Here is a 24,635-nt window from a genome sequence, read left to right on the forward strand (position 1 = left end):
CTTAAAGAGATAGATGAGATAGGTCTGTGGACAACTTTATGTGCATTGTTCAAAATTTTTGTAACAATATGATCAGATATTACATTTATATATATATTACATTATATATATGTATATATATATATACTTAAAATAGATAATATTTTCAATTTGGAGGGGGAAAAACAAGGACAAGACCAAATGCATATAACCATGACATCAAGAATAGTTATATTCAGAGATGAGATTTGGGTTGCTTTTTATTTTCTTCTTTTTGCTTTTCTCTACTGCCTAAATTTATAATTGGGCATTCCAAAAAGAAACCATTATAAACTATAAGTCTTAAAATATAACCCTCTTGTGAAAGGATAACAGTATGAAATATATCCAGCACATAGCAGTCACTTCCATAATATCAACTGAACATTTGTGCTGAATTACCTGAAAATGAAGGTGTAGAAAACATTGTGTTCTGGAATCTCTGTTCCCATCAGTGAGCTTAAAGCTACTTATAGGGATAATGGTATTGACTTACCTTTTGAAAAAAAGAAGGAAAGTCATCACAAATCATAGAGAAGCCAAGAATCAGAGATGGAATTAGCATGGCTCATCCAAGAGTACCTGTGGGGTAAACTCAGTCGATGTCGGTGGAGCAGATTTCAAGCCTGCAGAGTCACAGCTATTTAATTTTTGAATCATTCATCTTCTTCCCCCAACTGATTCTGTGTTCACCAAACAAGCAACTTTCCAATTATAACTTGGCTTTCTGTGTGAAACTCTCTCTAAGAAGACCATGAACCTGGACCCCACAATGTCCCAGTTTTGACTGTAAATGGAGAACTTACAAAAAGCCTCCCTTAGCTTTGTGATTGTGTGTCTGTCTCTGAAAGGCTGAGAAAGTGATCAAATCTGGAAGGTTGTAAATTCACCCAGGTAACTTGTCCCAAGCTCCCATTGGTGACCTCTCATCTTTCTTTCCCCTGATGAAACCCACCCACCCGTAGGCTGCCTGCAACCTGAAATGTAAATCCACGCTTCAAAAATTCGACAATTCTCTATCACCATTGACTTTTAGCCTGCCTCTCAGAGTTTTAAAATACAAGCTTGTGTATGATAATTTAGCTTTAGAAGCTGCCTTCAACTTACTGTTAACCACAGGTTCTATTAATCATTGAAAACAATAAAACCTGAGTAGGGCTTAATCGTATATTTTGTTCTGACTAAAAAAATCTCTGCAGAATATCTGTAAAATGTATTGACACAAGCATACAATAGTACTGTTATTTGCTAAAACTAATATCAACTTCACAAAATAATAGGGGGACCTTTACATATACTTAGGTACAAACACAAGTCAAATATATATGTGAAAAAATAAAAATCCAAATATTAATTGACCTATATTATTTCTATTTTATAATAATGTAAAATTTGTTCAGAGCTGGCCCAGGTCCTAGTAGTGTCTCCCTCACACAAAGATATTAACTATTTTGTGGGTGGATAAGATTCATAAATAAGACTCAGGTACAGAAGTGGTAATATACATGGATATGAAAGGAATATTGCTAGATGATTTTGATCAATGAGAACAGATGAACCATATTAGGTACAATTAGAAAGAAAGGTAGAGTCTCAACCAGAGAAGACCTTGAATATCAAAGTGACACTTCTGACAACCTTAGTTTGGTTATTCTAAATAACTTGGACCTTGGACCCCCAAGGAACCACTGAAGGACCTGAGCAAGTTTGCATTTGTTCAAAGTACCCAGATGGATATGGAAACAAAGTATAGGATCAGTAGGAAATGACCAGACATGAGTGAACTACATTAGGCATCGATTGTGATTTGTCCACTAGTTTTTAAATTCTAGACCAGAATTCTTCAATCTGCAAAGAGTAATATGAGATACTAATTGAGAATATAAATTCCTACGCCTAGTGAAAAGGCCTTTTCCACAAATAACCAGATCATTATCTATATGTGCAACTGTTGGAGAGCCCCTGATCTAGGTTAATGTAAATTTTATATAAGAAATGTTTCTAGAGAGTAAAGTAGGTTAGGTTCTTTGAAGAATGCCATATTTGAGGTAAAACAGTTGGCATTTTGAACTCAATTTTAGGGATACTACTAGAATGTAAGCTCCTTATGGGCATGGCCCTTCGTCTGATATAGCTTAAGTACTTAGAACAATTTCTGTTATATAGTATGTGCTCAACAAATATTTGTTCAGAGAATGTATAATGATTAAGAACTTGGATTTTAAAGTCAAACACAGCCAAATTCCAGCTTATTTATCTTCTCTAAATCTTAGCATAAAAAATTAGTATATTGATGCCTAGATCACAAATTTAATATAAAATTAAATTAAATAATAACTGGAAAGCATTTAGCAGAGTGTTTGGCACGGAGCAAGTCCTCAATCAATGAGAATTATTATTAGTATTGCTATTAAAAATAATGTTTATCACATCATTACTGTTCAATATGAACATAATTATAAGCTGTAATGACACTCTACAAGGCATTTTTTCTTTGGAGATTAATACCTGTGGTAATAAAATAAACCCATTTTCCTTTTGTAGATCATGCACTATCAGAGAACCATATGAGTTTGAATATGCATTGTGAAATAAACACCGAGCATACAAGCCATAGATAATTTTACTGTGATTTAATCTTGTCTTTTCTTTTCTCTCTTTTTCTTTCTTTCTTTTTCTTTCTTTCTTTCTTCCTCCTTCCTTCCTTCTTCATACCTTCCCTCCTTCCTTCTTTCTTCCTTCCTTCTTTTTTCTTTCTTTCGTTCGTTCTTTCTTTCTTTCTTTCTTTCTTTCTTTCTTTCTTTCTTTCTTTCTTTCTTTCTTTCTTTCTAGCTTGGGTCTTATACTAGTTTGTTAGAAGGGCTGAGTACAAAGAAGGGAGAAAATGATGAAAAAGGCAAACATTCAACAAACTGGTCTTCTGGGTTCTGTTATTCTGTTAAATGGCTTATCTTTTCATTTTTTTTTAAACTTCAGGTTGTATTTAAAGGGTCACACTGGGACAGCAGGAAAACAGAGCAGCCTGATCTTACATGGTGCTGATTTCAGCACTAAAGATGCAGATAATGACAACTGTATGTGCAAATGTGCCCTCATGCTAACAGGAGGTAAGTCCTATGGGGCCATTCTCTAAGTTATGTTTCATTGGTTTGAGGCTTGAAGTTTCTTATCTGTGAGAAAGGACTGTGATCTTCTGGTCAGGAAACTTAAGAGCAAGTCCCTAGAGATCATTTTGTTCTGCCCACTAATCTACCATGTGTTCTTGTGCAAGATGTTGCTAGCATATTTATAAGTTTGCCTCCCCCCACAGTGTCTATAAAAGGTGCCCACTAGGCTTAATTCTGAATACATTCTTTAGCTTCTTGAAGTGCCAGTTATTCTGTCTTCTAAATAATCATAATGATACCTATTGTGGAATGAACAACTATTTGGGAATTCAGCCTCAGGGTGGAGGGGGCATCCTCCGTACAAAGTGTTTTGCAACTGTGTAGTAGAGTTCATTGGTCATTCTGTTGAAATGGAATAAGAAGAATAGAGGTATAGTTAGATACAGTTAGATCCAAAGACCAGCTACACTAGGGCTTTGCATTATATGGTATTGACTTCTGTAAGACATTTGAGCTAATATAAGAAATTCCATTAAATAATATTGTATCACTGAGTAAGAAAGTTAATCCTTTTTGAACTTTTTAGTATATTTCCAGCTTTCTGATTGTGTCAAAGAGAAATTCTGTTTGGTGCTAGCATATCTGTAACACTTCTTCAGCACTTACTCAATAATCACTCAATAACCTTCATAGTGAAGAAGGAGCAAAACTCTTTGGCCTCAGGCTCAGGGCCTTGGTTAGACAATGGAACCTACCTAGAATTAAATAAAGTGATCTTATTTTAATTTTATTGGGTTTTATATCTACCTTTTATTATAGCAAGTGGTACTGGTTTCTTCTTTAAAGGAATTATATAATCTTTGCATTTTTAAAGTATTCACAATATTTGATATATAACACATTACTGATTTAAAGAAAAATATGAATTAAATATTAATAAAGTTATAAATGGATAATAGGAAAAATCTGTGAAGTTGATACACGACTAACTGGGGTTTGAGAAACACTAAGCTAAAACCCAGTGGCAAGCAGTGTAGCTCAAGTACGTTATAGGCTCTGGCAAGGAAGGAGTTGGCACCAAACAAAATTGTAAAGGTAACTTTCTTTCCAGTGTTTCTGCTCTCACAGTTTCAGAGTCTTTTCCCTCTCTTAATGGAATAGCAATCACTCCCTGCCCCTGTTCTGATTCTCCTTCTGTATTAATCTACAACAGAACATGTTTTCATGGCAGTAAGGAAAAAAATCTCGAAATTGAGTATTTTCCTTCCCAAAATATGATATTACTACCATTATTATTATGTATTTTTATATGTTATTGCATAGGTTGTACTATCTTACTGGAGCTCCAAACCAGTTCTGTGAGATAAGCAGGGAGAGAAACTCTAATCTCCACTTTGTACATAAGGAAAATAAAAGCAAATTAATGCTCACCATTTTGTATTTAACATCTAGCCCAGTAGATGCAGCACATAGGAACTCAATTAAAAATATGGTGCATGAATGAATGAGTAACCATCTTGTAACCCTTGAAATCACTTTCAAATTTTGAAGCCAATGAAATGTATCATTAGGTTGACATTTTCTCGTCAGTTAACAGAGCATGGAAGAATATGGAGAGGTGATTTTGAAGAAATCTTTCCACCTTCATCCCTATCCCCATGTCCTCCATTTTTACCACCACCACATCACTTCCCATTGACCACCATACTTACATCAATATCTTTTCAACATGATACCAGCCCTAGCATTATCAAAGCCAATCTGTTATGATTCTTCTTCTATCATATCCTTCTCCCTATACTTAAAAATGGTATTTTGACATCACATACAACCTCATCAAATAGGTAAAAGTCCTCTATATGTAACTTTATGACCCCCTCTCCACAACACAGTTGTTACAAATTTAGAATGTTTTCCAAAAATGGTACCCATAGGTTAGGTTTTAAACTTTTTTCCTGAAAGAAAATTCTTCTTCTCATTACCTCCCTGATCCCAAAAATGGGATTGTCAGCAAATTTATACAGAGACAAAAGGATTTTGATCGTTTAGTTTCTTGCTCATTTTAATATTGAAATATGCTTCAATTTCTCCACATCTATTTTTACAGATAATTTTTCTTACCAAATAAATGCAATGCATGAAAGACCAACAGTAAAATCTTTCAAATGTTGCCTTAGAAGAGCATTCCAATATGTTCATATTTCTGTCATAATAAAATATAGAACAAAGCAAAGCAACAACCTCTTGGTTGTTGATGAGAAAACTTCATTGTTCAGATTTATGATTTTATTTCTGCTTCAGATGATTGAACTTTGTCATGTTCTTTCATCCATAATCATTTTTGGACCTGCTTCTTATTCACCAATAAATACATATGTTGGGGAGAGAAAATTTCCACTTATTGCTTGGGCTGGAATACTCTAAGTCAATGTGTTTTTGTAATAAACGCCATTACCCTATCAAATATCCTTTTGAAAGAATCCAGGCCTTGCAAATCTGTTCACTCTGCAAAGCTAAAATGTGGAATTTAGATAGCTGAGAACTGGAGAACATAAGGATGAATGTCAGTGACAGTCCAGGTAACTTGAGTATTGCCTGGAACTTATATCCTACTTAGCTACTCCCCACCACCAATACTTATTCTGTCATATTTTCCCTTAGAACCATTTTCTTCATCTAATGATTTTTCCTTTCTTTTTTTTTAATTTGCATTTGAACTTACTGCCTATCTAAAGTAGTTTCTTTTAAGCAATAAGATTTCATACTCTTTGAAACTAATAATTCACAGTTTTCTGTCATCATCAATTAAAGCTTTGTTTTATCTTGTTTATTTATATATATTTTTTCCTTTGTTTCTTCTCAAAGAAGCTAAGGGTAAAGTAAGATTGAGTGCCTGCTAACTGTCCTAAATAGTTTTGCCCAAGTACCTGGGGGAATTTTGGTTGGAGAATGTGGTATTGTTGCCACCCTTATCTGTCAAAGACTGAACAACAGGAGATGAGCTTAATTGAAAGCAGAAGGTATTTCAGCTAGGCATAAGGTCAAAATATTATTTTGATCTTTCTTTCTTCTTACCTAATGTCCTAATTCCTTAACTTCCTTCTATCAATGTAACATATTTTTAATAAGTAACTGTTAAGCATCAACTATTCTTAGAGAAATGAGCAAGATAGAATAGAACTTGCATCTATTGAGGGAGACCATCAACAAAAGAGTAAAAAATAAATAACATAATTTCATATCATAGCCAGTTTTGGAGACAAAATATAACATGTGATGGGGTTATTGGAGGATGGGGAAGTGACTTTAGGAGTCTCCAGGGATCAAATGCTGCTAGGGAGGATTGTGCATTTCTAGTTGTGGACATCTTCAAGAAGAGGATATAAAGCTATTTTATCTAAAAGAGTTTACTTACGCATGTTCCTGAAGTTGTAGGTCTAGATAAGAATGTCACATTTTCTTCTGGTTCTGTGATTCTGTTTTCTGTGTACTTATTGTGGCTAAAGTAGGGGAAAACAAGTAATATTATTTTTCATTTCATGAGGTGTAATTCATAGTACATTGTAGAGTGGAAAGAAGGTGTAGGGGCTGAGAAAGCACATTTGCATCAATAGAAATAGGTACAACGTTTTATATATATATTGCCTTTCCCAGAAGTATATGTACTTATTCCTACCTTACCAGAAAGCCAGCAGTTTTTCCATCCAATTTAAATATTGAATAATTTTCATGTTTTGTTATATATTTCTTCTGAGACCAAAGCATATATTTCAAGGTCAAAATTGCCACATACATCTTCTATACAACTGCCCTTTAATTAATCATTGAATAGAGGTAATTTGTCAGCACAGATTTATAAGCCAGAAATGTCTTTGCTCTGTGATGCCACTGACCTTAGGAAAATTTGTAAGTTTTCTCCTTAGGTTTCCCCCTATATGAAGGATATTATGAAAAATCTGTATACTTCAGTAGTGGGAGGGACAAAATTAAGAGATGATTATAGGAAGTATTTTTAATCCTGTAGGACAGTTCCTATTATGCCCTCCTGAGCCCAAAGAAAGGAATCAGTTTCTTTTAAACATAAAAGTTTTATCTAGTATTTAACATTAAGAAAATGAAAACGCAATCTCATCCAATGCATGCTTTTGTTAATATGGGTTTATTGTCTATTAAAACAAACATGCAAAAAACTTCTGACTCCATAATACTGACAATGAACAACTTTTAGATTCTCACATTCAAAGTGAATGTTACATTCAAAGAAAACATGGTCTTTGGTACTAAATTAGCATTCTTCAAATAAGTATTTCTAAAAGTCTGTTAGAAACTACAATTACTAAAGGTTGCTGGCAAAACAAAACAAAACATGGTATTATTTTACATTCCTTTCCTTACCTTACTTTTCTTTCAACACAATTTCCACATTTAGTGTATAATATAAAAGCTATGTAAAAATGTGACCTAACCTTCTGCAGAAAGAATCTGTTGTGGTAGAAACTTCGATCTCTTTTCCCACGCATAAACTATGTCAGCCGACAGACAAGACTTTGCTAAAGCTAACAAAGGATATTTCTCAGTTCAGCCCTAAAAGACAGGATAAAGCCATACACATAAATTTCTTAGTACACCCTACAACTTACCAGATGCTAACAGCAGAGAGTTGATAAATGCTTGCAGAAGAGGGTTGATACAGCCTGCTATAGAATCTTGAAGAAGACAAAGACAATGAAAGAACTTAGCAGCTTCTCCAACTAGTGAATGATGCTGAGTGACAGAATCTTTGGGAAAATATGATCATCTTAGAGTTTTTAATAATCCAAGAAGGACATACTAAACATTGTCCGATAACTCACATTCCCCAGGTTTTAAGGCAAAAATGTTGAGAGAAAAGATCCATATGGGTAATTTAAGGTTGACCACAGAAATATACATTGCATTACTTTATTTCAAAGCAATTACTTTTAGTACATAATCCATAAGCCTATTCCTCAAAAATGTATGTTGCAAGGACTTTGTGCTCTCTACTACTGTATCCTCAGTGCCCAAGCATGGTGCCTGGCACATAGCATGTGCTCAATAAATACTGGTTGCATGACTGACTGTTTTATCACAGACCCTGAAAGGGCATTGCAAAATCACAAAAGATACCAGTGAGAAGACCATTGAAGTAAATCAATGTGAGTATGAATGTGACTGTTGTATGAATATATATACTTGCAAGCACACACATGACACAATATGATGAATATGAGGATTGGGACTAAATTTTAAGAATAACTAAACCCCAGAAGACTAAACTCCAGAATTGGAAAAATTTGAGCGTTAGGTTCCTGACTTCCAAACAAATATGAACATGCTAAGTACAAAGGTTAGGATTATATTCCTATTTTCTGAAGAACATTTTCACTTATTGGAAAAAGAGCAAAGAGTATCAGAAAATGTCTTTCAAAAGGTAAATTTGGAAAAAAAGAGTGAACCAGAACTGATAGGCCTGTAGTACAAGGCTGCCCCCAAAGGTTAATAATTGACAATGGCTGAGAAATAATCACTTAATTGTGTGGTATTTTACTCTAATATTACGGCAAATATTTATTGCAGTCGTATGCACGGGCATTTTTGCATTATCCTAAATGATTTATATTTAATAACTTACATGACACTTCTAAAGACCCTTTGAATTCAGCACCACAATAATACTGTTGGCAAGAATTGAGATACAGAAAAGTTAGATAATTTGCCAAAGTTCCCAGAATTAGCATCAGGTAAGATTTGAACACAACCTCCAGAGAAGCCATCACTTTATCCACTTTATCTACTGCCTCTGATAAAAGGAACAGCATTCAAAGACACCAGTGAGCTCTGTTTTACTGTTTGCAGCACACATTCGCAAGGATTTCCTCACTTAAATGTTCAAAGTGAAATGCAGTGCAAGGGAGGGAAGAGACAGTAAGAGAATACCTAAAGGTTTTCAGTGAATTCAAGATTCCTGGCCAGGATCAACAACTTTTTCATCTTTGGAACAAAGAGAAGAGAAAGGAAAAAAAAAAGCCAAGTCCTTGGCCTGAAGGGGATATAGTATGAGATGACAGAGGGAGTGCAGACCTCTAAGAAAGGTCTTTCGCCTCCCTTGCAGCTGCTCCTTGAGGCTAGCTATGGATTTGGCCAACTTTGTACATGTGAACTCAGGAGGTAATTTTTCATAATGATCCCACTGATAACAGTGGCACCAATCAGTTTTGTTCAGCCTCATTCTTAGCAAGAAAAGAAGCAAATTTTCTGTGCAAGTTGTTTTGCACATTGCTGATTAGAATACATGCCTTAGAAAATTAAAGAAATCCATAAAAACAGATATATCTTTTCGTTTTGCTGTACTTTTTACCTTAGAAAGGGAGTGTTGAAGGACATTTTGTTTAGGATTAGAAGAATTTGAGAGTTAGGTTTCCTGATTTTCAAATAAATTTGAACTTCCTGAGTACAAAGTTTAGAATCAAATTCCTACTTTCTGGGCAAAGTTTTATTTATTGGTGGTAAAATGTGAGTTTTCTGCTTCAAAGATAAAAGACTGGAATGACTTTTAAAGGCCTGGGTAGCCCGGGATAGTTAGTACAAAACTAAATTTTAATGAGTTAAGTGTAAATGAATTAGAAACATGCATCTCAGATTTCTTATTAAAATATACATGAGGTTACAGGTTATGAAGAAAAATGCTTGGCAACATACATCTTAGCAGTTGCCAATCTTAAAACATTTGAGACATTTTATCAGTTGTCCCAACAACAGATGGAAGCTGCTGGTTTCTTCCATCCTTTGCTTGCATCGCTGAGTTCTTTTATGGTTAAAATGCCTTTCCTAGATTAACTTCTTTAGCATGTGGCTCGTTTGTTATTCGTAGGCACACACAGAACAAAGTACAGAGTTTAATATTTCCTCAAGATTGTAGAGGATGTATAATATCTTCAGCTATTTGGTATCTTACCAGAGAGAAGCTGCAACCCCAGGCATACTCTCTGTGTGTTCAAGAAGAACACCTCCATTGCTTGCAAACTTATGTATGTACTGATTACCCGTGAGCACATAGGATTATCTATGAATGCCAAGGAGTCCATATGAGTAACCAGGACCCTGCTATAGTTTTGCTTGCTTTCTATAAATATATTTTAAAACCTTGTCTTTTCAGGATTTATGTTTAAAAGAGCTGGCCATGCTTTTTTTTTTTCAAAGAAAAGTAGAAAGTGGAAATTTCTTTGTTGTTTTACTGCATGTGTCAGAGGAAACGGAATACCTGCTTGCATACAAATAACTGTTTATGCTACCTTGAAGTTTGGAGTATTTTATAAAGAACACTACGACAAAAATTGTCATGAGAAATAATCGCCCTTTCATTTTGTGTTGTGCCGTCTTAATTCATAGTCTTTGTTATCATCAGGTGTTCTGTGATTGTCCATAGTGTGCGTGTAAGATAGTCAAACACATTAAGGTCTTTGATTTCCACATGATGTCAGAACAAATCATTGAAGACAGTTGTTCCAATCATATTAGGTACTTAAGTGCCATTGTCTTTACAATGAAAACATTGTATGACTGTACTTATTTGGGTCCAAATTATTGTTGTATTTCTCTAATTAAACCCTGCCAAGCAAATAAGGAGAAATATTCACACTGACGATCTGGTCTTCATTATTAAATCATTATGGTGCCCCCCCCAAAATCGAATCCTTGTTGTTCCCACCCTAAATCTTCCATCCCATTTCCTAATAACTTACACTAAGCACTTATTTCAGATTTTACTGGTCTGAATAGTCAGTGTGTCGTTTTATTTGATCTATACAACCAGGCTGTGAAAATGGCTCATCAGACAATATAAACCACATCATAAGAATGAGGAATCAAATGACTGTGTGACCTTGGAAAATCTCCTTACTGCCTGAGCATCAGTGTCTTTATTACAGTACCTGCCACATCAACTAAGATTGTTTGGGGGAAGAAGTGAGAGGATGCATATAAATATTGTAACACAATTCCTGATGCATATTAACTATTTTATAAGTATCAAATATTATAATAATAATTATTGCTGCTTAGGATGTCTTGATTATTAATTGGTGCAGTCAGCATCAAAGTCTAGGTTTTCTAATTCCTTGTCTGGTGCACTGCAGGCTCTCCATTGCCCACAAGAAAATTTCTAAACATAAAAAAAAAAAAACCTCTGTGTTCTCCCTCCTGTTTATTTTGCTAGCCCTATGTTCTCCAGCCCCTTACCCAGTGGCAGTCCAGCCAAAGCAGGCTGCTGGCAGACACTTCTCCTACTCTTTCAGAGTACAAACTGTGTTCAGAATTTCTTTCTGTTCAATGAACTCACATCAGTCTTCAGGACACAGCTCAGGTGGTAAATAAGTAAACCTTGCAGACCCACTGACAGGACTTTCTGCCTATTTCCATAGATTTTGTTCATCTCTGTTTCACAGCCATCATCTCATTTTGAAACAGTTTATTGTCTCTCTCTCCTACACAAAACTGTACACTCCTTGAAGCCAGGAATTCTGTTTTATTCAACTCCAACCTCTGTATCTCGGTTAATATTTGTTGAAATGACTCTTAATTGATTTTTTCCCCTTGTTATGCTGCCACAGATGCTCAGGATGGCTTTGGCAGACCATAGTTATGGAATGAGGGCTCTAAATAATATTTAATTAATATTCACCCTGATAGATCTTGTTCCCCTTGGTTCCTGTTCCTAGAGAATGTCTTGCTTATTCATCTGATGATGGACAAGTAGACCGGATAAACTCTAAAGTTTTCTGTGAACATTGTTCAACTTTGCACCAAGACTGCCTACTCTTTACCTTCATTTCCTGAGAGTTTCCCCCTTGTTCACGATGTACCAGCTACCCTGATGTTCTTTTAGTTTCTAAGCATGTGAAGCTCTCTTTCTTCCTCATGGTATGGGCAGGTGCTAGACTCTGCTTAAAAGCGTCTTTCCCCATCTTCACACTGCTGCCTCCCTCTCATCCTTCAGCACTCAATGAATATCAGTTTCTTCTGTGAATGTGAAAAGTCAGGTAGGTCCCCTGTTATCCTCCTTCATAGCTCCTTGATTCTTTTCTTTTTTTAATCATGATTTGTAAGTATTTTACTTATTTGCTTACTTTATGTCTGTCTCTCACATTCGAGTAAGTTCCATGAAGGGAGGGCCCAGGTCTGTCTTATTGAGTATTATGTAACAACAGTCACAATAATTACATATTGAATGGATAAAGAAAGAAAGAATGAACACAATAAGCATGAATGTTATATATTGGGGTGTCTATCAAATAGAACTTTTTAGTAAACTGAACTACTTCAGACCATTGAGACTTTACACAGAGAAATAGTCAAAAGAAGTCTATCTGTCAATAAGCCTGTAGTCACTCCCCAGTCATTTGTTAGGCAAACTCTGTTAGGTGCAGCACTAAGTACAGGAGATGGGCCTGGAGATAGACCATGCCATACCATTGTTCTTAGGATTATGAACAAAAGACTATGTAATTTAATCTTCAGACTTTCTCAGCTTGAGGCTCCTATTTCTCTTGTTAACTCTGACCCAGCTGTATGGTCTTCTTTCTCCAAAATGCCTTTCCCCATACCACAAACATTACTCCACTTTACTCATTAGAAAACATACACAAGATCAATTTATCGGATTCTCTCACATGCCCCTACTGTTTCTTGTCTCTTTGCTAACCTCATCGAAAATTTCCCCATGAATGTATCCTTCAGCCTGTGCCCTTTATTGCCAGGCTGCTTTTGGCAGCAGACCTCTGCCTTCCCACAGTCTTCCAGAACTTTGTGACTTTCTCTAAACCAAACAAAAACACACACTTTTATCTTGAACGCCTAATGTAACTTGGAGGATCATTCTACAATTTGTAGTAGTTCCTAATGATAAAGTAGCTGCACTTCCTTCAGAGACCATGGTGGATATTTGAAAGACTATGAAAGGCTCATTAGGGTGAATACATTCCCTAATATCAGAATGCTTTTTGTAATATAAATAACATTTTTACTAGTTATACTTATCAAAAAGAATTTAAAGGAATTAATCTTAAGAAAAAAATGTGGAGGGACGCCTGGTTGGTTCAGTTGGTTAAGCGTCTGCCTTCAGCTCAGGTCATGATCCCAGGGTCCTGGGATGGAGTCCTGCATCGGGCTCAGCAGGGAGTCTGCTTCTCCCTCTCCTTCTGCCCCTCCCCTGGCTTGTTGGCTTGTGCTCTGTCTCTCTATCTCTCTCTCTCACTCACTCTCTCCCAAACAAATAAATAAAATCTTTTTAAAAATATAGAATTTATGGTTCATCTTTCCTTGCCAAACAAGAACCTTTCTGAGGGCATGTTTTGACTGCATTAACATCTATGTTGTTTGCATACAGTTGGTAAAACGGCATTGAAGACAGTCTCCCAATTCATCAAGACGTACCTTACTGTACATACCTTACTGTTCTCCAATATAAGTTGGTAATTAATACAGCTTGCTGCGCTCCTCGTATGACTTTATAAACATAACCTTACTGTTTTCACCTTCCAAAACTGAAAAGTGAGAACTAGCTTTTCTCCGTTTTTTTTCTAGTTTCTGCAAAATGATGCTCATGTTACAGTTAAACATCAGTTGTATAGCTTTCTCTTTCTTTAGCTATTAGTCCCTTAGGTATAACTCTGTAATCAAAGAGAGGTCAACTGTATCCAAATAAAAATATGCCAGAATGTCTCTGGCATAAATCTCTCCCTAAAGATTTCAGTAGTGTTACTTCAGGAGACAGAGAAAAAGTAGTATGTTTTATCTAAAAATCTAAGAAACTTAATTCATTAAAAAATAAAATACTAAGTTATCCTTACAGAGAACTATGCAGGCGTAAGGTCTCCATGTTACTCATCAAGTTGTTTTTCTTTTTACTAGGCTTTGAAAGAACTTGAACAGTCACAGGAAAAAATACTGCTCTAAAGGAACCTATATGGCTACTATTGATGAACACTTCCCATATTGCTATAAAATATAGGGAGAGCACAGTAATTCAAGTTCAGTTTGTGCATCATAGTCATTGCCCAGTATCCAGTTAATTTCAGAAGCAATTGTGGACCAGTTCTTGGCAAAATTATGAAGTAGATGGAAAACATTTCTTTCACTCTATTTAGATGTCAGTTTTCTAAGCTTCTGAACTTCTTCACTAATAATTGTTCTATTCCTACAACGGGCTTAAGGTGGAATGCCCAAGGGTATCTGCATTTTACTTGCCCTACATATAAATCTAGGTTTGAATTCGATCTTATCTTGAATCCCAGAAGCTTTCCATCATTACAGTGGGAAATGAGTCCCAATGGAGTGACGCTGAAACTTGATTTCCATGGCAGCATTCCTCTCTGTTCATACATTGCCTAAATCGGATGTCATTTAAGAGATTTCCACCACCAAGAAGCTTTTTATTGAATGCCTCCTATTTGCAAATGATCGTACAAAGTATAAAGTCCACCATGGTTAGTGCCATTAATTTCCACATGTTCAATTTACTTTTAACTGTTTCTTCTTCTTTTCTCTTTCATTATTAACTCATTTTTCAGGCTGGTGGTTTGATGCTTGTGGCCCCTCCAATCTAAATGGAATGTTCTATACTGCTGGACAAAACCACGGAAAACTGAACGGGATAAAGTGGCACTACTTCAAAGGGCCCAGTTACTCCTTACGTTCCACAACAATGATGATTCGACCTTTGGACTTTTGAAGGCATAATGTCAGAAGCAGTAATAAAAGCAACAGAGAATCTGAAGAAGCTACCAGACAAGAAACTGCTTGAAAACTTCTGAAGCAAACGATAGTGTCTCCCTTCCAGCCACTAGTGGCAGTTATGTGAAGTCACCAAGGTTCTTGACTATGGATTTGGAGCCTTTTGAGTTCACAAGAGTCTCCTGATGGAGTTAACCATGTTCATATGGCTTGACTATGGAGAATGCCACTCACTATCATGTTTTAAAAAGGGAAGAAACTGTTCAGTTCACTGTGCTTCAAACTACTACTGGATCTTATTTTAGAACTATGGTAGCCAGATGACAAATATGGTTTATTTCATGTAAAAACTGAGAAGAAGGAGGAGGAGGAGGAAATGAACAACAAAAAAAGAAGAATATACATGAAGAATAGAAACAGGCCTGCCATAATCCTTTGGAAAAAATGTATCACACCAGTGAAATGGTGTTATTTCTATGCAAACCTACTAAAAATCAGTTTATACTGTTGCACAATTTTAATAAAAGTTTAGGAAGAATAAGCATTGCCCTCTAAGTTGGTTAAGTGTTAATGGATTCCAGAAGCCTAACTCTTTAATCGTACTTACTAATTGATTTCAGTTAACCCATCTTCAAATGTAAATTCCATTTTGGTAAACCATAATGAATTGTAGTACATAAAGAATAATAGTGTGAGGTAGAAACATGCTCCACTTACTCTGGTTTTTGATACAGTTTTCAGGAAAAAAAGACATAATCAAGTATGGACGTATGAGATAAAAAATTATCCCCCCATGTGACAGTTTTCATTTACTTTAAAAACTGACTGATATATAAATATATTTATAGCGTGAGTAAAGTTTAAAGAATGTGAAATATACCATCAAGCTTTTAAAATAATATACATGCATTTAATATTTCCTTTGATATTATACATGAAAACAGTATTTTCAAGTATATTAAGTTGGAGTAAAACCAAGGGAGCTGGAATGGTTCATTTTACAATATCTTTCTGCGTGTGTACACTTAAGTGTAACTTCATTACATTACTTTTAAAATAATGATTTCAGTTCTTCATTCTGTTATTTCATGCTAATTTAATTTTTGCTAATTAACTGAAACATGCTTTCCAGATTCACCCTGTTCCAGTTTCTATGAGAGATACACTTTGAAGTCTATAAAAATAAAAGAAGAATTATAAATATCATTGTACATAGTATGTTTATTTCCATGGTAAACCTAATAGCTGTTTAATCTGGAATATACAACATTGTCCTTCATTGATGCAAATAAACACAAGTTTTCAGAGAAATCTACTACACTATTTTATGAAATACATTATTTCTTCACATTTTTCTCTCTCAATCTCTGTTTTCATAGGCAATTTCTGATTTTTAAAAAATTATTTAGTGGAGAAAACTGTCAAAACCCTGTATTAAACATAAAGAAAATACACGAAAAGAAAATCCATCATAGTCACCTAAAAAGTTCTGACTGCTAGCTACTATAACTCTCTTAGTGAAAATATTACTATGAAATAATCTATTTTAAGTGAATTTGGGGGCACAGTTTTTTGTGGCAATTTGAAGTTGCTACAGTGTTTTGTCAAAAAGTGCTTTCTGCCTCTAAGTGTGCAAGGTTACAGTAGTGAAGCGTTTTTGTCAAAATGTGAGTTACTATATGAAAACTGAAATATATATTAGATATCCTTTCTTAGAAAAATAAGTTTTTTTAAAGCAACAATAGAGATTTCCTCCATTTGAGAGAATAAAGCTATTCCATTTTTAAGAAAATGTTGTTAAAATATACCACCACATCTTTATGTTTTTGGATTTGTGTACAACCCCATTTTGCCTTACAAGTGATATTTGCTGATAATACACAGTCTTTCTGTTCTTGGTGACTCCTTCGTAGCACCATTTAGCCTCTCCCTCTAAAAACCTTCTCGATTGTTTTCCTTTAAGTGAATGAAAGTGAGTTTTTTTGTTCTTTTGTGTTCCTACAGATTTTTGTTACCAGTCTTTTGATAAGAAATAGTACTTCCCAACTCATATTACAAAAATAAAATGAAATAATGAAAAAAAAACAAAAGCATGATATTTACTATTTTGTTATCTGGGTTTGAAAAATGAAATATTGTTTCCAATTATTTATAATAAAGCGGTATAAAATGTTTTATGACTTCATTATGTGCATTGTGTAATGTCTACATGTGTGTGACTGTTTAAAATGTATATCTTTTACACTTAATTATTTCAGGATAAGATAATTAGGTACTAGGATTTCGTCTTTAAATTTTTATCTCAAAATTCATGTGGTTTCTATGCCAGTTCTAAACATCAGTCACAGCTTTATTTGATTTAAATAAAATTGAAAATAATGTAGTTGTGCAACCTCATCTCATTTTAAATAAATGTTTTACAAATTTTAAATTAGGTATCTATAGAAGTATGGAATCATCAGGGGGAGAAAAAAACTACTAAATGAACTAAAGCCTCAATCTTTGAAAAACTTCCAGTCTGGGATGTGATAAGAAAGCTTAGCTCCATTAAAATGGTAGATCAAAGCACTGGATCTTGGTCCCACATCTCTACTGTATCATTATATGTCCCACTAGATATTAAATGCCATATTATCATATGACAATTGACAGTAATTTCTGGGCACTCTGGATTGGAATTCTTATTGGATGTGTTGAATATTTGAGGTTGGTATAAAAGGAAAGGAACATAAAGGAGATGCTACCAGCCCATCAAGCCTGTTATCAGTGGTTTCATCAGTTCAGTCCCTATTAAGGAACTTTCTTACTTTTCCCCTTGATTCTGTGTCCATTACCACCACATTGATTTGACAATTTATTAACTTCCACCTACATGATTAAAAAAGATATCCTTTCTCCTGTTGCCTGCTTCCATTCACCCATAATCACACAAGCTTTTTCTTAAAGCCAGACTTCTGAACACGTTTCTTCCCTGCTCAAAACCCTTCAGTGTTTGCTCACTACTGCCTGAATTTGAAATAAACGTCAGGTTAACCCTGGCCTGCATCACCAGATAGCTTCATTCCACCTACTCCCTATTTCAGCCAAAATGAAGAAGCCTATTATGGTAGACTAATTACAAATATGACCCCTATTCTTCCCTCTCTCTACTCATGCCCTTACAATGTGACCTTGCAGTTCATCCCATAGAAAGGTGGAGTCTATTTCCTTGTTTCCTGAATGGCTGGCTTGAAACTTGCTCTAGCCCAGAGGATGCAAATGTGCCTGTGTATCACTTCTGTGCCTAGATCTGAAGAGCCATTCAGCTTCACCCTACCTCAGCCTGGAGAAAAAGCCCAGGGTAGCCTAAGGGAGGACTGGGGAACCACAGGAAGTAAGACTGAGTTTACCAGCTGAGACCACCCTAATCCAACCAGCCCCCAGCTAACCCCGCAGATGACCCCCAATATATAAGTGATCTCAGCTGAGATCAGCTGAGCCTGGCTCAGATCAGCAGAACTGCCCAGCATAATCATGAGAGACAGTAAGAGGTGGCTGTTTTAAGCCACTACATCTTGATGTGTTTTGTTAAACATCATTGTTGTAGCAATAGCTAACTGATAAAGAATGATGCAGCAACCCCCAACCAACAGACACATGAGATTCTTCTGAATCCTAAGGTTTCAGAACCACTCCCTAAAATGATGTTCACTTCTTTCAGATGGGCAAAAGTTTTAACAGTTCTCTGTGGTGCATCCACATATTAGCTGCTTCATGACACTTCTTCTGATGTCTTCTGTTAATTGTCACCCTCTTTCCACTCAAAAAGCTCTTAACACATTTTGTTTGAGCTTTGTTTTATATTTTCTACTGTTTTATAAGAAGCTATCTCTTGGTCATTTTTTAATACCCACAGTACCTAGTAGACCCTTGTCATTTGTTGAGTGGAATTGAATTGCTCTGCAAGGTTAAGAAATCCCTTCTATCTATACAAAATTCAACATTCATAGATTTGACCACTATCTTAAGCCATTTATTTTCAGACTAAACTTAGCTCATTTTTGTCCAGAAAAAAAAAAAGATGCCTAATTTATAATTTTATTCAGCTCGGAAATTTACTTCATTACCAACTTTGCAGGAGCATATATACTGTGTAGATTGAGGGAGGTCTATATGCTTCTTTTAACTTTACCATTATGTATATATGTGAAATGTATTGAATAGTAATTACTCATTTTTATTACACATTTATTATTGTTATTATTTTAACATAAGATAATTTTGAATTTAGATATATGTATTTAAGCTTTAGGATTTAAGGTTCAACTGAAATCTTTTTTTCTAGTTGATTTTGCTCTTTTAATAAGGGTAGTCTCTTCTAACTCAAGGTCAGTATTTTCTCATGCATTCTTCTGATCATTACTTTATTGATTACTTACCTTATATCAGCCATTGAGGTTAAAATTAAACATAAAAATAAACGTGAACGTAATAAAAGGATTCCTAGAAATACGTTAAACAAGTCATTACATCTCTTGCATTCTTTCAAGAAAGAAACCAGTAGACTCATCCCAAATGGCATATAATGGTTAAGGCTTAGTAACTCCCAGGGCTTTGCCTTTTACCCCAGGAAAAATAATCTCAAACTCTGACGTGTTAACTCTCATTTTGATGAGAAATGTGATAGGATATTTTATTTTATCTTGTTTTTGTGGAGAGGAGAATGACTCCTGATATCATCTCTTACAGGCAACCTCCTACTTCATCCACTATTAAGACTAATCTGCCTCCTGCCCATCCATTCACTTTATCTCAGCCTTCAGAGGGAGTCGATGTGCACGTTGTGATGGTGGGAACCTGGAAGTTACCACTGTCAGCTAGTTCTGCCACAGAACTGTAACTACCCTACCTAAGTTCCTCTTATGTAAATTAATTTTTTAAAGAAATACACATCTGCTTCCTATATATGCTGTAAGGAACCAGAATCAATTAAAAGAAAAGGGAGGAGGAGTACTAAAACATTGTAAGTTAGGAATGGATTTAAAAGAAAATATTATAAGCAGGGAATATTCATTTGGGTGCACTTTAATACAATGTGTAAACATCAAAACAGTGATGTGAAAGATTAGAGAAGAAAATCATTAAGGTTCTAAATGAACTTAACTATTGCCATTAGGAGAAAGGTAAACCATAATAGTCATAATGAGATGCTGGATTATAGTTACATAAACTCTTCCTTTGGGGAATTATTTTATAACTTTAATGGCAGAATGGGAATTATATTTAACAAACATACTGAGCAATTACTACCATCCAGATGAAGCATTAGGCAGAAAAATTTTAATTAATAGAATTAAGCTACAAAAAGAATACTGAGACAAGAGTGATTAAATCTGCTAAAGGTTGTGCTGTGTATAGCTGTGCATAATAATGTGTAAAGACAAAAATGGGTACTCAATTATAAATTTTATTTATACATTTTTTAAACTGAAGGAAACACATAGGCCTCTCTCAATTTACATAATCCATTTCACAAAAGATGGCATCTGTGCTTTATTTTTAAAGTTTATTGGGGGTTTACAGAGAGACAAAGGAACCACAAAGGCATAAAGATGTCAGAAAGCATGGAGTTATGGGGAACTCCAAATGGTTCAGTATGAATGGACCATAAAGCTTCTTTGAGGGAGGGGTAGCAGGAGATGAGGCTGGAGATAGGGCTAGATCACAAAGGACTTTAAGTTCTTCAAGCTTAGGCTTTATTTTCTTGTTAAAGGGAGACAGCTGAAGGGTTTTACAGACTTTAGGAAGACTATACCAGTTGTAATTAGTAGAAGAGTTGGAAGGGAGTAAGACTGGAGAAGTTCAGATCAGTGAAGATGCTATTCTATAAGCCTGTTAGGATGAGGATCTGAGCTGTACAGCAGTGACAGTAGGAATGGACTGGAGAGGCTGAACTTCGAGAGATCCTAAGGGGGAAAAAAATAAGACTTTAATGATTGGATGGAAGGTGGGGAAGAGGTGAAGATTATTTCAGATTTTTGTCCTGATTGATTCAAGAGAAAGGGACACAGATGTCCAAAATAGGAAGCACGGGCTTTGAAGAGTAGCTAATGAGTTAGCTTCTACATGTTGAATTTGAGACGCTAGTGATTCAAGTTTGGCAGTTGGATATATGAGTCCGAGCTCAAACAGGACTAAATGGACTCTAGAGTATCCAAGCAGAAATGAAAAATTACTAGATGAGATTGTTGCGAGAGAGAATATAATAAGATAGAAATTAGCTGGAACATAAACATTTTAAAAAGCCGGTAAACAAGTATTCAAAAAGAAGATGAGAAATTGTGACTGGTCAGACAAAAGGAAAAACCAAGAGGGAATGACATCATAGTAGATTGCATTAATAATCAGGGATGCCTAATTCCCCACAGAGGGTAGGAGGTACTGTGATTGCAATGTGTCCATTGGTGAATTGGTGATTTTTTATGGGGGGGCCTTAGAGGCATAGGGGTTAGAAGCTAGATGGTAAGAGGGTTCTGGATAAATGGAAGGCAAGGATATGAGGAGAATTAGAGTTTAGACCTTTGCTATTTAGAATGACCTCTAGAACAACATGATAGGCTGGGGACTGGTTAGAGGTATTAGATCTCAGGCCCCATCCCAGACTACTGAATTAGAATCTTCATTTTAATGAGATCCTCAAGTAATTTACAGACCTTAATGTTTGAGAAGCTTTCATTTAGAAAATACTTTCAAAGAAATGGATGAGAATGGAAGGAGATAGGGAGGGAACTAGAGAAACAAGAACCAAGATAAGGATTTTTTCAGGATGAGAGGTGTGTGAATGAATTTTCAGGCTAAGGAAAAAGATCTGAAATTGAAAGATGGAACAGAAAAGTCCTGGATGGAGCAAGTACTGGAGGTAGCTGAGGACCTCAGTTAAGAATAGAGGGGGTGAGAGGAAGCTGAGTTTGAAGAGACTTCTTCCAAGAGAAGAGACTAGGAGGGAACGAAATGCCATCAGAGGCATAGTGGCCTCTTTTATAGAGGGAGTGGAAGAAAAGGAAGCTTTATGAGAGTACAGGCAGTTCAATTAAATAGTGTTTGAAAATAGCTTTGGAAAAACCACTTAAGGTAATGGGAGAACTAACTGTCCGGAGGAGTTACAACTTTACCAAATGCTATTAATAGTTTAATTGAGGGAGGCCTGGGTGGCTCAGTCGGTTAAGTGTCTGCCTTCGGCTCAGATCCCAGGAGGGATCGAGTCCCGCATCGGGCTCCTTGCTCAGTGGGGAGCCTGCTTCTCCCTCTGCCTGCAGCTCCCCCTGCTTGTGCGCGCTCTCTCTCTGTCTCTGACAAATAAATATTTTTTTAAAAAGTTCTAAAAATATAAAATAAAAATTTAATTAAGTTTGAAAATCATGAATGTGAAGAGACTAGACCACTTTTTCCAGCAATGTCTATATGTATGAAAATGGTGAAATGAATAGCACCACTTAGCTTAATAGCTCCACACTGCCACACCAAGGTCACTTCACACCATCTAAGGTCTAGGTCAGCCTATACCTAAGTTGTGCCTGTGAATGTTCATGCCCAGCAAAAATTGCCTCCTCTCTGAAGTCCACCTGAATTCCCCTAAACTCAATTACTCACTCTTCTTTTCTGCTGCCAAAGCATTTTACTTCTACTTATATTGCAAGATTTGTGCAGTTTGACTTGTGTTCTAGTCAACTGTTAACATACACGTTCTTGCTCCAGATCATGAGCATTTTGGGTCAGGTATCGGACTTCATTAGTTTTGTGTTACTAGAACCGAACATTGTGCCTAGAATATTCCTTGGATTTCAGTTAAGGGGCAGATTATTCGTACTGTCTTTCTGTTCCAGACTATAAACTCCTTGAGTTCTTGTTCTGTGTCTTATTTTATTTTGTGTTTCCAGGACCCAGCATAATACTAAAAACGTTTAGGTGGTAAGTAAAGTTTTGCTCATTGGGTGGGTAGATGGGTGGATGGATACATGACACATGAATGAAAACAGCAGGAACTCCACATGATCTACCAAGGCATTTTTTTCCCCAGAGTTTATAATTTAAGAAAAATGCTTTTCTGCTTTCAACAAGATTAGGAAGACACATTTTTTTTCCCAAGCATCAGAGAGCTCAGATTATTTATATACAAATAAGAATCCTGTGGATTATGTTTTTTCAAAATTAAAGATTGTTTTTTAGAGTTTAAGGAAAAACCAGAAACAAGCATTGAATCCTAGCATAACAAACCATTTGATAATCTTTGAACTGCTTATGTCCAAACTGTGATTAATGGTGACTCTAGTGGTCAGAGAGGGAGGAGGGAAGAAAAGACAAAAGCCTCCATGTGGTCTCTCCTGGACTGTTAGGTTCCAACGTATTGGTTTTGTGAGACCATAGGTTAAGAGTGGGAACGAGCCACTTGGAGAGATCCGTGGTGATCCAGGGATCAGTAAAAGTTTGTTAATTGACTGTCTCTGAGCCTTAAGATTCTGAGAAGTGTCATAGCAGACACTACAGGTACCACACAGCATTTACCTCAACAAAGCAAGGGGTGTTTCCTGAGAAAACCTGTCATTCTCCAGCAAGAGATGTTTCGTTTGTTTGTTTGTTTGTTTGTTTGTTTGTTTTCTGGCCAGGAGAGCATGCTCAGCACATGGACAGGGCGAGCTGGAAGTACTGGGTAGTTAATATCACCAGAAACAGTCTTCAGTAGATGACAGACCCTGGGAGGCAAGTACCTCAGCTTCTTTCCACCTCGACTGAGGTGACTCTGACGTGTATTCTACACTGTCTCACAGATGCCCTGGCAGAAATGAGCTCCAATCGCTCACAGTGGCAACTACCTTGATAGCACCCTATTTCTTGTCTTATTCTCTTATGTGTCTTATCTCTAATCCTGTACCAGTGTTTCCTGGAATCCCTTCCCAAATAAAAGACTTGCCCCTAAACCCTTTTCTCCTGTTCTACTTCTGGCGGAATCAAAACCAAGAGAAGTCTACATGTGTCAAGGTACATTCTTGAGAAGCAGATGCCTCCCATAAGGTCAAGTCCAGTTGAAGAAGAACAATTGCAGAGGAGTCTCTATGAGGACAGATGGAGCTGGTGGTCTCTCAAAGCAGTCATCTCATTACCAGCTATGACTTATATTTTATTTGTTATGCTTCTCTTTGTGTGTTGTTATTAAATATGCCAGGCTAGAATCAGATATATATAGATAACTGAGAGAAGGATGTCTGCCCACTCTGTGTTAGAGTAGAACACTGAAAAATAATCATCTCTGAGACTATTTTGGGGTTGGCCATAGGGACTGGGAAGTTGTCTAAGGAGGAGGTGAACTTGAAGTGAAATGAATTAGAATAGCCAGTATTACTGCTCTTCCTCATGAGAGGATGCTTCCATTACTGTGATCTTTGAATATTTCAGATTAAAGGAGTCATCAGATTTCTTTAGTGTGCCCTCAATTTAAATGCACTCTATATGTAGTGGTTGCATTATTGGCCCAGATCCAAGCCAGTGGTTTACTTCTACCCAATTCCTCTACTCTTCCATTTCAGCATACGTCTCACTGCCCCATCCCCTAATCCCTGCCAAATTTCTACTGCTCTACCCTTATTCCTTCCCAATTATATAGACCCACAACATTCTTAGTCCTATAAACCATGTAACTCAGACTTTCATGTTCTCAAAAGTGATTAAATGCAAACTCAAGCTGGTTTTCAGCAATACGCTTTCAGTGAGAAGCATGTCTTTGGC

General features: G+C 36.0%; 1 protein-coding gene across 2 annotated transcripts in view; it reads left to right on the forward strand.

The window, feature by feature from the left end:
• The window catches only part of ANGPT1 (angiopoietin 1), a 241,237-nt gene extending 225,037 nt beyond the window's left edge, over window positions 1-16,200 (forward strand). For both annotated transcript variants that reach the window (XM_088023101.1, XM_028110588.2), the window contains exons 8-9: window positions 2,995-3,125; window positions 14,714-16,200. In XM_088023101.1, coding sequence (XP_087879227.1) covers window positions 2,995-3,125; window positions 14,714-14,874 — 292 coding nt within the window. In that variant the 3' untranslated portion in view covers window positions 14,875-16,200. The remainder of the gene's footprint in view (window positions 1-2,994; window positions 3,126-14,713) is intronic.
• The last annotated feature ends 8,435 nt before the right edge of the window (window positions 16,201-24,635 follow it).

Source organism: Eumetopias jubatus, unplaced genomic scaffold (genome assembly GCF_037043125.1).
Source record: "Eumetopias jubatus isolate StellerSeaLion01/CBP00866 unplaced genomic scaffold, mEumJub1_p1.0 scaffold_4, whole genome shotgun sequence".
Lineage (NCBI taxonomy): Eukaryota > Metazoa > Chordata > Mammalia > Carnivora > Otariidae > Eumetopias > Eumetopias jubatus.